A 16,030-nucleotide genomic window follows, 5' to 3' on the forward strand; every position below is an offset into this window, starting at 1 on the left:
CACATTGCAAAACACTACATGAGTCCAATTTCAGTTTTTAATACAGTGGACTCCCGTTATAACAAAGTCCTCGGGACTGGTAGTTTTCTTTTGTTAGATCGAAATTTCATTATAACCAAACAAATAAACAGTAAAAATGCATAGAGTGGAAAATGATGCGGCCTGAAATTTTACTTCGTTGTAACCAGCATTTCATTATAACCGTGTTCATTATAACGGGAGTGCACTGTATAGGGGTTACACTATATACTGGATCCTATTTCACAAAGAGAAGGAATCATGAAGTACATTATTCTTTTTCTTTTTTTTCACAACATGTGTCCCTTGCAGATACATCAGCTACCCTCGTACTGAGACCAACATCTTCCCAAAGGAGCTGAACCTGGTGCCTCTGATTGAGAAGCAAACACAAGATCCTCAGTGGGGTGGTGAGTTTCATGAATATCTGCTGTCTGTATTGGCCATTATCTGTTTTTTTCATGAACCACAAACTTTAATGTGTAAGTTAAACTGTTATCAGATTTAATCAGATCAAATCATGCTCTCTGACACAACCACTGTAAGATTCATAGGACTACTTGCTCAATTTCTTGATTTGACTTCTCTTTGGAGTGGACTTACATTAGCAATGTATTTGTTTTCCTCTATCAGCCTTTGCTGGCAGCATACTTCAGCGTGGCCCCACCCCAAGACAGGGCACCAAGACCGACCACGCCCATCCCCCCATCCACCCCATTAAACATGCCAGCAACCTGCAGGGCAATGAGCAGAGGGTCTATGAACTGGTGGTTCGACACTTCCTTGCCTGTTGCTCTCAGGTAGGTTGGGTGGCAGGCACTTGCTTAAAGGAGACTTTGAGGAAAACCCCAGAGCATAAGGGGGGGGGGGGGGGGAGGGGGAGGCAACTCTGTCCTGACTAAGTGGTCACACTTTGCTGTTATGTGGTTAACACTTGCATTTTTTTTTTCTGCATGGCATTGTCAGGAAATATTCCTTGCACTTACAGGTTCTAATTGAAATTATGGATTCCATGGAGGCAGGAAAAGCAGTATCTTCTGAGGGTCCCAGCCCAAAAGAAAAAAGTACAATTTCTGTCATCTATAATGTCACTAGTGGCTCAAAACAGTGCATAGTTTATATTTGTGTATATTCCAACATGAAAGAATCTTTGAATTAAAAATAGTAAATGTATTAGAATGTATATGATTGTCTATTGCAGCATAGACAAAAAGAACACCGCGGTGGACATGATTTATAGGGTGGTCTATGAGGCCAGTACCAATAGCATTTTACACATCCTGTCAAGAAAAAAAAAACACATTGATTTATTTGCATGTCTATGTAATCTATGCTATACTATTTGTGGTAAAGTTTACTACACCATGAATGGATTGCCATGGTATAACATTTTTTCTCCATCTGTATTTTATTTAAACATTATTAGCATCATAGCAATGTTATGTTTAGTCACTTATGCCATGCAGACCAATCACTGAACAGGATTGCCATTAGTGAAGGATATAATACCAAATACATGTATTGCATCTGGCTACTGACTCTCTAGTTTAGTCTCACATTAATCTATCATTCCCTCACAGGATGCACAAGGAAAGGAAACCATCATCGCGATCACCATAGCATCGGAGGAATTCACTGCCACCGGCCTGATGATCATCGCTCGTAACTACCTCGACGTCTACCCCTACGACCGCTGGAATGCCAAGACCATTCCAACCTTTGAAGAGGGACAGCAGTTTGAGCCAACCACGATAGAGGTGAAAATCCTGTTTGACTAGGTGGAAATAAATGTGCAGTTTTAGATACTGCATGCTATTTTTGTAGGTCATGAATTGAATGTGATGTTCCCAAACTATGCAAAGACATAATCAGTGATAGTCTGAAGCTAACATTTAAATCTAAAAAGAGCGTGATCTCAAATTCAGCATACATTAATTTGCCAATATACATTTATTACATACGTTACATACATTATAAGGTAATGCTTCTTTTGATTCATTTCAATCAAAGACAATGAGTACAATGATTTTCTGTGTGAATGCAGGACCTTACCAGTACATGTGGGGCAGGTGATCAAATGATCTTTGCCCCAATTTCGCAGCTATTTGATATTCATTTTCCAATTGACGACATCTTCGCACTTCATATGACATAAAATATGAATTTGATGAAACCATTCTGCGATTATTGTTGTATATGTCATTGTGTTGCCGATTCTGTCTGTGTGTACCTGTATGTTTGTCCAGATGACCGACGGTCAGACCCAGCCACCACCCCTCCTCACAGAAGCAGACCTGATCTCCCTCATGGACAAACATGGCATTGGTGAGCTCCCAGCCTCCCGTTTTCCCCGTCCAGGGTTTGATGAAGCATAAGTTTCCTGAAACTTGCTTGCTACATGAGCATCTTGCACAGTAGCACCACTGCTCCTCAACAGGAAACTGGCCTTCATGTTAAACTTTATTTATGTTAGTCGTTTATTTGCGTGATTTGTTTGCATGATGCTTGTTCTCTATTCTGCACAGGAGATATGGAACCCGAATACAACTGTAAATGTCATTGGGACTAATACTATTTGAAGGATACATTCTCAATGCAACATATGCAGAATGCATCATGTGAAACATTGAAGCCTAAACATGGCAGATATTATTTAGATTTTCAACCTTTTTTTACATTGACTTCCTTTTATAGAAATCTATGTAGATGGCAATGATGAATGAATTAAATCCAACAACGTCGATGTGGATATACATGTAGTCAGAATGGATGTTTAAACCAGTATATCAAAATGGTTAAGGTGACTTTGCTGTGCTGCACATTTTACCTGTATGCAATAAAGACTATGCATGGTAGTCAGTGAAAAAAAGAAAGAAAGAAAAAGAATTAAGAGGATTAACCCTATTCTAACTGGGGGGGTCAATTTGACCCCCCCCCCCCCGACATTTCACGCCGCGATTCCGCAACGCGCAAAGATTTTACCACGTCGTTTCGTGACTTTTTTCATTGAAGTCTCCCGCATATTTTGAGACCAAATTTGCGATGTCCGGGTACACCGTTCTGAAGTTACGTAATGTTTTGCGTATGCATGTCAACCCAAAAACAGCTCAAATTCATGGTATCGTGTGCAAATCCAATGCAAATTGTGTTTTTTGGTTAAATTGATATAAATTAGATTATTTCAACTTTTAACCGTTGAAATTAATCAATTTTAATGTAGATAAGCTTGAAAAAGTGCCTGCAACAAATTTTGGCCAAATAAACAATAGAAAACCAAAGGTCAAAAAAACAATGAAATACATAAGAAATTAACAAAACAATAAAAAACAAAGGAAACTTATTTTGATTGTGCTATTTTTTTACAAGAAAATTGTTCAGTGTGTCTTGAGGAACTCTTACACAAAAATTTAGCAATCATTCAGTCTTTTTAATGGAGTTATAGGTGAAAATATGATTTTTATGCGTAAATTTGCATAATTAATTAACTAAAAATAGAAAATCAAAATTTTTCTTTTGTATGACCATGTAATCTTGTAGTTGACATCCGGCTCTATCTTCAGGCAAAATTTTGCGGTGATCGGCGGCCGAGATCTGAAGGGGGGGGGGGGTCAAATTGACCACCCCCCCCCCCCCCCCCCCAGTAAAAACTTGGTCTCAAATAACCCAGTTAGAATAGGGTTAAGTCATTTCATGTCCAGCCATAGTTTATCCTTTGATGAGACAAAAGTGTGACTCATGTCCTTAACTTGCTCCTGGCAGGCACTGACGCTACCCATGCAGAGCACATCGAGACGATCAAGTCAAGATTGTATGTCGGGGTGAGGCCAGACGGTAGGCTGGTGCCAGGGGAACTGGGCATGGGGCTGGTGGAAGGATACGACAACATGGGCTATGAGCTCTCGAAGCCTAACCTGAGGGCAGAGTTAGAGTCTGACCTCAAGAAGTAAGTCTCCTGTTGGTGCTTTGTGCATTTTTTTTCCTCCTCCTCCTCCTCCTCCTCCTCCTCCTCCTCCTTCTCCTTCCTCTTCCTCTTTCACTTCTTCTGTATATTGCTCTTTTAATCCTTCTTGTAATAATTGCCTTTGCAAAGCTGGTGGTGATGATCGTGATCATGACAGTGATTATCACTAGTGATATTACTATCACTTCTAGAAATGGTGATTTAGAAGCCATATCATGTTATATATCATCATCTCTGCTGATATTATCAGTAACTTACTTTTTATATGTGTGAAATGTCATAGAAAATCTAAAAATATCAAAGTTCTTCTAAGAAAATATAAGATAAGCAGTGAAGATAGAAACAAGAAAACCCAGACAGATAGATTTGATAGAAGTTTGTATTTTGATTGGCAAGAGAGATTTTGTAAGCAAGCAAGCTTCGGATGGTGATTCAAACTTGTGTTTTTGTTGAACATAAAGTAGTGCTTTAGACAGCAAAATATGAAGGGATCTAGAATAGAAAACATATGCTCAAAATATTCTGAAACACTTGTGTTCGGAAGAAAGTCCTAGCAAAAATTGGAGCTTATGCAACATGCCATGAAATGATACATAAAAGTAGAACCATTCTCCCTCAAGATAGAACTCATCTTTGTGGCAAATATGTTTAAGGAAATTCCTTGTTGTTTGTTATCAAATATGCATCCAAAAACCTTGCATGTGGTGTTTTCTTCAGAATATGTGATGGCCAGAAAAATCCTGACGCAGTCCTTGGGGAGCAAGTGGAAAAGTACAAGCAAGTTTTCACTGAGGCAGCCAGGAAGGTGTGTGCATTTCAATCACTCTACATGTCATGATCTTTATATCATTTATCATTCATAAAGGAATGGATGTTTTCATGTCCTCAGAGAGAACAATCACATTTCATTTCTTGCCGCAGGATTTAAGTAGCATTAATACTAAAATCACTTTAGTAAAATCTGTGTGTACTTAGTACCTTTTTAAATCCAGCAGGTTGAGTAGCATATAGTCATCACAATCATTCACTGGTTTTGCCATACTGAACATTTTAAAAGATGTCAGCATGGTATGTGAGTATTAAAATGGTAGAGGATATCAGCTACTGATACAATTTGTATTGCTCTCTGAGAACAAGAAGGGTGTTTCTCCAAACACTCTGAACAGCAATAACAACTTTTTGGATCTTGGCCGACATGACAGGTCATACTGTCTTGTTTTCCATTCAGAAGTGCATCGATTGTGCAGAATCTACTCTATCTCATGATTTTGCAATTAGGGTGATGCTGTTGTTAGGACTGGTAATGAAGACTATTGAAGTCATTCATTGTACCCCACAGGGCTCGACACTAACGGTGGCCCGGTGGCCCGGGGCCACCAAAACTGAAAGTCGGGCCACCAAATTTCAAAAAAGGGCAAATTTGGTGGCCCGCCTCAGGCCACCAAAATTTTTTGAAAAGTATGTCAATTAATTCGTAACTTTTTGCGCCGGAAATTAGCAGTTATAATCGCTTTGTTTAAAGGATGGATGAAAAGGACTGAATGAGTGCCTGAGAGTGAGTGTTGCGAGTTTGTTGAGGTTTATTTATGAGTAGATGTATGTCCATCTTCCAATTCTTACTATGACTGGATAAAACTTAGATATTTGACTCTTTTAATGTTTTTTTTATTGATTCGGGGCCACCAAATTTTTCTCTCGGGCCACCAAAAATTTGAAATTGAGGATTTTGGTGGCCCCATCGGGCCACCAAACAAAAAAGTTAGTGTCGAGCCCTGGTACCCCAGCCAAATACTTGTTTGATGGTAGAAATTCAATGTGTGTAACACTCAAAGTAGATAGTAGCGAAATGAGCATTGCCCCTCTTTAACCTGTTGAAGGTGAGCTGGGTTTGCTATAACATTTTCTACAGACACCTGTCAGAGTACACTCAGAACTAGTCTTCAACGAGTTAACCCGTTGAGAACGAGTCCCGAGTATACTCGGGCAGGTGTCTATGGGAAGTGCGTGTTTGAGCAAAATCAAACCGTCCTCGACGGGTTAACAAGAATCTATGCTTTCACCTATCTGTGCAGGCCACTACACTTGATAATGCCCTGGAGCAGTACTTGGGCCAGCCAGCCCAGTCACAGAATGCTACTGGTGAGAAATTAATCTTAAAGGGAATGTTCAGTTTGAATTGACACAGCAATTCAGAATTGAATCTGTCATGTAAAATTAATTTGAAATCAGTATTGCAGTGGATTATTGAAGGTTAGAAATTAAATACATATGAATTAAAGTAGTTCAGCAAGTTGACTAATCTATAAAGTTGAAACCCAATTTGGACTGGATTGAAATCAATCATTTACACAGGGTTGGTTGAAAGAGGTTCATGATTAATGAGTACACCTTCAGAATCATTTGTGAGAGAGTGTAATATTTTTGTTGAATGCATTTTACTCTCCCTACATTGAGCAATGGTTGTCAGAAGCATTGTCCTTCAGTTGATGTCATGTTTGTATGTGCATGTTTTTTGTTTGGGGGGGGGGGGGGGGGAGGTGGGATTTTAAGTGTAACTGAAAAAGAAGTTTACTGTGGTTGGATTTTGATGAAAAAAAAAAACAGAACAGAATAGATGCTCAAGAATACCTTGTTAAGGTGTTGTGTGTGTGCATGTTTCAAGATTAGTACTGCTACAGTATTCTACTTCAATGTTTTACAATTATTTTGGTGTCAACATATCATGTTTTACATGTACATTTTTAATCTCTGATATGTGCATGTTGGGTATTATTTATGTATAATTGCTTTACTCTTTTCTTAAAGTTAGATTCCATGCATTCTTTTAATGTTGGTCAGTTTGTTTGAAAAAAACAAAACAAGTTTCTAGATATATATCGACAGATGTAGGGATTTAACTGAATTAGTGGAAGTGAATTGACTTAAATGAATCTTGATGGGAGGGAACAAGGAAGAGACGTTGGAGTACATTCTCATCCTATCCCATCCAGCCCTACCAGTGAGCACCCCAGCCATCGTCCGTACGTGTCCCCAGTGCGGTCAGCCCATGTCCCTCAAGGAGAGGAAGACTGGGGGATGGATGGTCAGCTGTATGGGCTACCCAGCCTGCAAGGCAGCGGTCTGGCTACCAGCAGCCGTGGAGTCGGCTGAGCTCTCAGACACGGTCTGCCAAGAGGTACATGTGAAACCTCTCAATATGTGTCAAATGCAACATTCTATTTTGTGTGATACAGTCCGACCTCTCCTTTCCGGTCTCCCTTTATCCGGATCTCCGGATGCGATCTCGGCTTTTCTTTTTTTTCAATCTAATAATTACAGGGAAAAGGGGGATTTCAAACTCAAACGAAATTCATACAGAAACTCACGTGAATTACATATTATTCCCCACATAATTAAAGGACAAGTTCACCTTCATAAACATAAGGATTGAGAGAATGTAGCAATATTAGTAGAACACATCATTGAAAGTTTGAGGGAAATCGGACAATCCGTTCAAAAGTTATGATTTTTTGAAGTTTTTGTGCAGTAATCGCTGGATGAGAAGACTACTGCAGTGTGTGAATAACTTAGATGTCACATGCGTACAACAATATAAGGAAAATATAAAGAGAATTTCACAAAATTTCATCTTTTGAAAAAAGAACGCATTCCCCCGACTCGTTACCGACAAATGTTATGGGTAATATTATTCCCCCTGCCTTTAGAAAGAGGCAAGTCAAGTGCTCTTTTATTATGCGAAAAAAATGAAAATATGTTGAATTTTCTTTACATTTTCTTTATACTGTTGTACGCATATGACTCACAAGCTGTAGTAGTCTCCTCATCCAGCGGTTCCAACACAAAAATTTTAAAAATTCATAACTTTTGCATCGATTGTCCAATTTTTCTCAAACTTTCACTGATGTGTTCTACTAATATTGTTGCATTCTCTCAATCCTTATGTCTATGAAGGTGAACTTGTCCTTTAATATACATTCGCATCAAATTTTCATTTAGGGGGCCGACATAACATGCATATACTACCCCCAAATAACAGCAAGAACATGGACAGAAAACTCTTTGTTAAATCAGGGCATGGTGCAGGCAATCATTCATTGAGCAAATTTTCAGAGATTTCAGAATGCAGACCGGCTGACGAGAACTTGACATGTTCACACAAAATTGATACATGTATATGTGTGTATTAAACATTGAGTCTCCCATATCCGGCCAAATCCCTTATCTGGATGAGCGCCGGTCCCAACATTTCTGGATAGAAGAGGTCAGACGGTACATGCAAGTGTTCTGCTGTTCTTGAAAGCTCCTCTACTAAATCTGAGGGAGGGGATGCTGTTTGAATTATATACAAAAATACTTTCATCTGCAAAATTGTATGTAGTTTTTACTAGAATTGGCTCAGCATGAGAAATTAATCTCACAAAATTTTCAATTCTTACAGAAGTCCAGTAAGGATGCACTGATAAAGCAAAATCTCGTCCCGTTTCAGTAGTTATCACTGTGAGCTATAAAAAAGGTGGAGTGTTGAATAGATAGCAAAAAGTGTTAATCACCAAAGCTGTCAAACCTCCACTTCACTTCAATTTTCTTCCAGTGTCGCCCCGGTCCTGTCCACAAGATCAAGTTCAAGTTCAAGCGCGGATCAGTTCCACCAATGATGCCACAGGAGTGAGTGAAAAACGTTTCTTTCTTTGACATTTTTGCTGTGTTCAGTGCTATCAATGGTTGATTCTCACGGCAGCATGCAGAAAACTCCCAAACAAAGCACTTACAAAACTCAAACTCATGATATATGCTGAGTAATCAAAGACAACAGCTTACGGTGAATAAGCTGACTACCTTCACTATCATGACAAGAAAACTCTCCTAGTACAAATGTCTATTCATAGAGAGAGGTGCATAATAAAGATTAAACACCATGCAGATGTTACATGTAAATTGTTTATGAAACATTCATTTATTCCTTCACATTTGGCATGTGCAATTACATACGTATAATGACAAGATGACTGTGTGGTCCACAGATTGTAAATTTTCCACTTGAAATGTTATTTCAGGATGCTATTTTTCACATCGGTTTGTGAGTGCTGCTCTAAATACTGTGTGTGGATGATTGCAAGTAGCTAGTTTGATATGTTCGTTCTTCTTTCAATTCTCAGTGCTGACTATTGGCCCAGCACATATTAAATCAGTGTAGTAATGGGTTCGTTCAGTCAAGTGTTGAAAAGTGCATCTTTATTCAGATGAATAAGTAAATAAATTCAGTGTAATAGTGATTGCTCTCCCTTCACCTGAAGAAGCTGTGTGTCTTGCCATTACTGGTTCAAAATATGAGTGTAACTTTAGCTTTATACCTGTGAATCAGTACATCATTTGTTTGTTTGTTTGATTGTTTGTTTATTTGTTTGCTTTCATGTGCAGAGGTTAAAAATCCTGTACAGTGCACTCCCGTTATAACGAACATGGTTATGACAAAATTCTGGTTACAACAAAGTAAAAATTCAGGCCACGACATTATCAGCTCTATGTTTTATATTGTTTATTTGTTCGGTTATAACGAAATTTCGATATAACGAAAGAAAACTGCCAGTCCCGAGGACTTCGTTATAATGGGAGTCGCACTGTAGACCTACTGCTTATGACCCCTGGTAGGAAACCTTTATTCTTTAGTCCATCTGGTCTATTTATATGATATTCCCCAGGTATGAAGGATGCATTGGAGGCTGTGATTCCACCCTCAAGGATGTCCTCGATCTCAATCTGAGTTACCTCAGACGAGGGAGCCAGTCAGCTACAGGTGATTTTCGAAAATGGTCAAGGCCAAATAAACGAGCAAAGACGAAGTGCACGTTTGTTGATTTGGTGGTGGCCATCCCATGAACTTTTTGATAGAATTTAAAAAAAAAAATGTGAGAGTTTGAAAGTGTTAGATTGTTTGTAGATTTGCAGAGCAGTGTGTGCACAAAAGCCGTATATAAATTTTAAAATCAAAACACCATATAGCAGTCATGATATAGTGGTAACAAAATATATTTGCATGTGCAGAATGCTGATTTTATGATTTAATGCTGAAAAGTGCCCAGTATGTTGAATAGAAAGTCAAGTTATACCTCTTAGATTTAATTTCAGATAATTTGTGGGATTAAAAAAACCGGAGCAGAAGTATTTGTCTTTCATTGTGTCTGCAAAGGATTTACGCCCATCTTCAACTTGCAAAATTTGTGAGGTCATACTCATTTTTAACTGGAGTAAAGCAATCAGTATGTTGGCATCATTGCGAGATAGGCTGTTGCAAAGTAAAATGAAGCAAAAGTATTTGTCTTTCACTGTCTACAAAGGATTTGCGCCCATCTTCAATTTGCAAACTTAGATGTTCCTGCTAGATAGGGTCATATCTATTTACAACTGAAGTAAAGCAGTCAGTATGTAGGCATCATCGATAGATAGCTTGTTGCAAAGTATTTTCATTCTCAAATTTTACAGGAGGAGGTGGACAGATGTCAGCCTCACATGTTGGAAGAGGCAGAGGAGGAGGGGATGGAGGATTTGGTAACAGAGGAGGGAATGGCTTTGGAGGAGGAGGAGGAGGTGGTGGAGGAGGAAGGGGAGTAGGAGGAGGAGGTGGTGGTGGTAGGTTTGGTGGAAGAACGCAGAGAGATGATGGTGATGATGAGGAGGCAGCACATTGGTTCAACTCTGGTGGAACATCATCCTCATCATCAGCCAATAACAGGACATATGGAGGAAGAGGAGGAGGAGGAGGAGGAGGAGGAGGAGGAGGAGGTGGAGGAGGAAGGGGAGTAGGAGGAGGAGGTGGTGGTGGTAGGTTTGGTGGAAGAACACAGAGAGATGATGGTGATGATGAGGAGGCAGCACATTGGTTCAACTCTGGTGGAACATCATCCTCATCATCAGCCAATAACAGGACATATGGAGGAAGAGGAGGAGGAAGAGGAGGAGGAGGAGGAGGAGGGGGATGGAGTGGAAATTCGTCGTCATCATCTAGGTCATATTCGACATCATCATTTGCTGGACCTGCAAGGGCACCCCTGTCTCAGATAGCTTCCAGGTATGAAATGAATTGACAACAGCAGGAGAAAACTTAACATTACGAAGTTCATGATGGCTGCATTGCAATAATGCATAACTTTGAGTTGATCATGATTTGTAAAGTAAACTGTTCAGTCATTTGTTTTTCTTTTATTAGCCTTTTATTTATCTTTCTTTATCATTTAATTGGTTAGCCCATAAAGGGTCACACAGTGCTTTGCAAATATGACATGCCAAAATAAGAAAAACAATTTGTCCTACCATGCTGTTAGTGTTGATAACATAGTATAATGGTTTTCACAATTACAAGATAAACGGAAATATGATCCTGTGTGTAGGTGTGACTGATTATCATTATTTTTTTTTATATTGACTTTTTTGGAACAAAGTTGTCTTTGATTATCAACAATGTATTGAATAATTACAATGGATATTAGAGATCCCATGTTCCAAGATGCTTGTATTACTTATGCAGTTGAAGTCCTCTTTAATCTTGTGTATCCAGTAGGAACAGGAATGGGAGAGATGTGTCTGACAGTTCTGGCAATGCTGTGGTGTGTAGCTGCGGTCAGGACGCTATACAGCTCACCGTTCGAAAGGAGGGGCCCAATCAAGGTTTGAATCTCCTGGCATTCTCTTTTTTTTTCTATGCTGAAGGCATCGTGAAAGCCCTCCTTATCACTATTTAGAACCTCGTTCAATTCTGATGGTCAGGTATACGTCACTTCTGGTATAGCTGGAGTGAAAACAAACAGGTCGTTTACTTTCAATGCCCCACAACCTCAAATTCAAATTATCAAGTGTTTCTATGTGTGTTTAAATACCATACAGCATTACATCTTATTGGCAAGTTCACTAGGTATATGCCAAAGAAAGGCATCATATCCTCTTTGTACAAACACAAGAAGCTGCACTGAACCAAGAGTATTTCAGTTAATATCATGCTAAATCTTTTTCCTATCAGGTCGTCAATTTTTCAAGTGTCAGTCGGGAGGTTGTAACTTCTTCCTGTGGTCGGATGAGAACACCCAGGGCCAGTCAGCGGGAGACGACTCTCACTTCAACAGTGGTGGTAGGGGAAGCTTCAATTCTTCTGCCCCTGGATCCACAAATGGAACATTCCAGAGGGTCAGAGACAGTGGCAGGAATGGCAGTGACCAGGGCAACTCCACTAATGTCTGGGGGGAGATCACATGCCAGTGCAATGGTGCAGCAGTACAGTGAGTATTGCCATCACTCATGTATCTCTGAAAGGCTCTGAAAGTTTCATCTCTGTGATGGATCTCACAGACAATTTCCCATCTACACATACATGAGGGAAGACTGCACTTTCCATGATAGAAGCCAACCTTCAGCACAACTCTTTACAAGCACCAGAGTGAAATCACCAGTTAAGTTGAATGCAGAAGAAAAGAAAGGTTATTGAAGCAAGTTATATCCACGGTGTGTGTGATGTGCGTGATAATGCCGCAGTTGTTGTGGTTGTCAATGAGATAATGAGAGCTGTTACAAAACAGTCAAATACATGGACTGTCCCTTCACTTTCTTTTTGAAGTGTTCAGAGAAGATTTAGTGCATGTAAACTATACTCTTTGTTATATTAGATTGATTTACTGAATTTCATTAAATTAGGTAGATTTACTGAATTTCAAAAACCATATCCTTCATTCTATCCAAATCGTCTTTTTTATGTTGTTGTTGTTGTTGTTGTTTTGCCCCTGAAAGACGCACAGTCCAGAAGGAGGGTCCAAACAAGGGGCGGCAATTCTATGTCTGTGGGAAGCCACGGGAGAAGCAGTGCAGCTTCTTCCAGTGGGCTGATGAGGAGCCGAGGACCAGTGGAGGAGGCTTTGGGGGAAGTTCATCCTTTGGGAGAGGTATGATGCTGTCCTCTTAAAGGGACTGTACAGTACTGGTTGAGGTGGGGATTCATGTTTTGAACATTCCTAAGTGAGATAATGAAAAGCCTCTTATGAAATATGAAAGAGCATATAATTTTAAGAAGGATTCAACGTTTATTTGATGAAAATTGGTCTTCAAATGGCTGAGATATCCAAAAAAGTGCTAATAATAAAAGGCGACATGCCACAACTTTATTAAGATCTCTTTGTTTCACCTTGTTTTTGGATATCTCAGCCATTTCAAAACCGATTTTCATCGAATAATTTTTTGATACCCCTTAGAACTGCGTGCTCTTTGACATCTCATAGAGTGGTTTCTGAATATCTCGCAAAACGTTAAAAGCTAAATCCTCACCTCGACCAGAACTGTGCACACCCTTTAATCTCAACAGATTTACACATTTTCAGTCATAATTAAAAGACACTTGAACCATTGAATCCAGGGGATATTTTGCCTATCTGTCATTCTGAATTGGTAGCTTGGAACTTCTCTGAGTATCTTCTCCTGAAGAATAGTCAGTGGATCTGGTTCAATTCATTGAGTCTTCTCAAAATCAGAAACAAATTTAATTTGTATGCTGTGGTGTCTTTTTCATTTATTTGAACATCAACATACATGAGCAACTTGGTTGGCAGAGTTCAACAATTACTGAAATTGCCACCACAGTGTGAAACAGTGTCTCTGACTACTAATTCAATCTTCCTGAGGAACTTTTAGTGTTTTTGCTAATTATTGCTCAGTTTAGACCATCCCTTGAATTTACAGATGTAATTTTGCCCTTGTTGAAAATATTACAATCTTTGAAGGCTTCCATGGCGATAAATCGTTTGGTGGTAGAAGGCCTAACATTAAGTACACCACTGTTAAAGGTAGGGGGTACCTTTTACAGACCTCGCAAAATGCAGCAAAACATTTAATATGAACCTCAGGGGACTTGTTTAGGCCACTGCTGAGAAATTTGGAAGTCAACAGTTGTCTACAATTTGAATAATGCACAAAACTCAACTTCTCAGTAGTTCTGTGTGTCAGCCACACTTAAGCCTTTTTGTTGCAGTCTTCTGTATTTTTTATCTATAAACACAAATCTAAAAGTATAAGAGCTGATGTAATAACATATAGAGTGTGTGGCAAGAATGTATATAGAAATGTTTGTAAGTTTTGATGAACTTTCTTCACAAAATATACATGATGGACACACATGCAGTGCATGGGTCTGCAAAGGTAGCCTAGTGATGTACTGGAATTTACGGTGAGCCCCGAAAAAAATTCAATTCAAAATCTAACGGTCAAAAAAATGTACTAAATGTTACCTTCCACTTTCAAAACTTTGTGGGAGTTTCTAAAATGATACTCTCTTCAACATACCACTGTATTTATACAACTCTTCATTTAAGGCATGCAAATGGGATTCCCTACCTTTAAGCCTTGAAAATGTTACTCATGGTATTTCCTGAAAACATTATGTGCAATGAGGAAAGAAGCTCAGTTATCCCGTGTTGATGCTTCAAGTGATTTTACTGTCAGTTTCAAGATGTTTTTACTATGGCAACCATCAATTTTTCACTTGACTAGCTACAGTGTAGTATCTAAAATGGTTTATTTGGCAGGTCATGAAGTTTATGTAAAGCAAAATTGGATATAGGAAATGAAACAGAGTTTAAAGAATTTAGGATGTGTGAAGCTTGTATGATCAATGATTACCTGGTAATATAATTGTTTGGATGAACAGGAGGGAAAGTGTTTCTTGTTGTGCATTGATTGTCAAAGTTGTTTTCTGTTTCTCCAATTTTATTTGCAACTGTTTTGTCTTTCCTGAAAGGGGGCCATTCCTCATTTCAAGGAGGTAGAGGAAGAGGAGGAGGAGGAGGAGGAGGATGGGGTGGAAAGGGTTTCTCCAAAGACAACAAGAGGCGGAAAGCGACCTGCAGTATCTGCCATGAAGAGGGTTAGTTTCTTGAAGTTACGAATTTGGGGGGCATTCAGAGCAAGCAATGTGATACAGTATATACGCCTGTAGCTTCAGATTGAAGACAATACGATTTTTCACAATCAGTGTTTTCACGTCAGATAAAAGAAATCGACCTGATACCAGTATGTACTTTGTGGATGCAGGGTTTGTGGAAAAGTAATGCATAGGGAGATGTGTATGCAGTGCCTGATTTTATTAAGAGTTATTTCAAGCCTAGTCCCACTGGTGAATAACTGTTTGTGTGTGCACAGTTTGAGTTTACTTGTCAGAATTTGAAGAGACTTCAGAATTGTCAAGATTTATGCAGTACCGCTTAGTAGTGAGGACAAATGAGCTTGAACATGGACTTTCACAAAGTGCTGAATGTATGCTGTTCATGTATACTCTGCACACTCTACCTTACATGAAGTCTGTAAATAACTGATATGTATATATATGTGACCCGCTACAACAAAATGATCCTAAAGTCGGGGGAGGTCGATTATTTGAAAATTGCATGATATAATCCCCTAATCTTTCTGCTTTAAATTGATATATAACATATTTTATGACAATAATCGGCTGCGGAGATATCGATGTTTAAAAGAGAGCATGTCGAGGCGTCTGGGAAAATCACTGTTTCGAGAAAAGCGCCCTCAAAGTCTTCCTTTCGACGCAATCGCGATCAGGGACACGCAAGTCAGTTTTCACCTCTGGACAATAGAAGGTAAGCCCTAGCAACCCCCGAAGAGTTCATTCAAGCACATCAGCGTCGGCGGTCTCCTCACCAACCAATCAGTGACCAGGATGTGAGAAGCGCCTGAGCATAGCGCACCCTGCCCGCACGTGCACCAGTCGACTGGGCAGTGTGCGAGCTTCACGCTTCGGTTAGCAGCAAGCAGCAAACTGACCAATGAGATCACTCTGGTCGTTGTTAGGGGCGGAACCTATCTGTGGCGCTCAATCCATATTTTCGAACCAGTTTCTGCTTCGTTGAAACGCCAAAAAACATGGCTCAGAAAAACGCTAGTTTTTGGTCTTTCCTTTGATCATTTTGCTTCAAAATTTCGACAGATGATAGAAGACATGTTAGACTCCAATAATATATCAAAATCAGAAAATCGTAAGTTTTGACCAATTTTAATGCTCTGACT

General features: G+C 39.4%; 1 protein-coding gene across 1 annotated transcript in view; it reads left to right on the forward strand.

Annotated features, from left to right (window-relative positions):
• LOC139727155 (DNA topoisomerase 3-alpha-like) overlaps positions 1 to 16,030 on the forward strand; it is a 30,686-nt gene that overhangs the window by 11,594 nt on the left and 3,062 nt on the right. The window contains exons 11-26 of the mRNA XM_071638130.1: positions 331 to 428; positions 652 to 818; positions 1,599 to 1,775; positions 2,265 to 2,343; positions 3,778 to 3,961; positions 4,697 to 4,784; positions 6,052 to 6,118; positions 6,970 to 7,154; positions 8,571 to 8,644; positions 9,679 to 9,773; positions 10,520 to 10,597; positions 10,721 to 11,045; positions 11,541 to 11,641; positions 11,991 to 12,246; positions 12,752 to 12,903; positions 14,748 to 14,873. Coding sequence (XP_071494231.1) covers positions 331 to 428; positions 652 to 818; positions 1,599 to 1,775; positions 2,265 to 2,343; positions 3,778 to 3,961; positions 4,697 to 4,784; positions 6,052 to 6,118; positions 6,970 to 7,154; positions 8,571 to 8,644; positions 9,679 to 9,773; positions 10,520 to 10,597; positions 10,721 to 11,045; positions 11,541 to 11,641; positions 11,991 to 12,246; positions 12,752 to 12,903; positions 14,748 to 14,873 — 2,252 coding nt within the window. The remainder of the gene's footprint in view (positions 1 to 330; positions 429 to 651; positions 819 to 1,598; positions 1,776 to 2,264; positions 2,344 to 3,777; positions 3,962 to 4,696; positions 4,785 to 6,051; positions 6,119 to 6,969; positions 7,155 to 8,570; positions 8,645 to 9,678; positions 9,774 to 10,519; positions 10,598 to 10,720; positions 11,046 to 11,540; positions 11,642 to 11,990; positions 12,247 to 12,751; positions 12,904 to 14,747; positions 14,874 to 16,030) is intronic.

This window comes from Diadema antillarum, unplaced genomic scaffold, assembly GCF_040938485.1.
Source record: "Diadema antillarum isolate AM-2024a unplaced genomic scaffold, OU_Dant_1.0 seq00000121_RagTag, whole genome shotgun sequence".
In the NCBI taxonomy this organism is placed as follows: Eukaryota; Metazoa; Echinodermata; class Echinoidea; order Diadematoida; family Diadematidae; genus Diadema; species Diadema antillarum.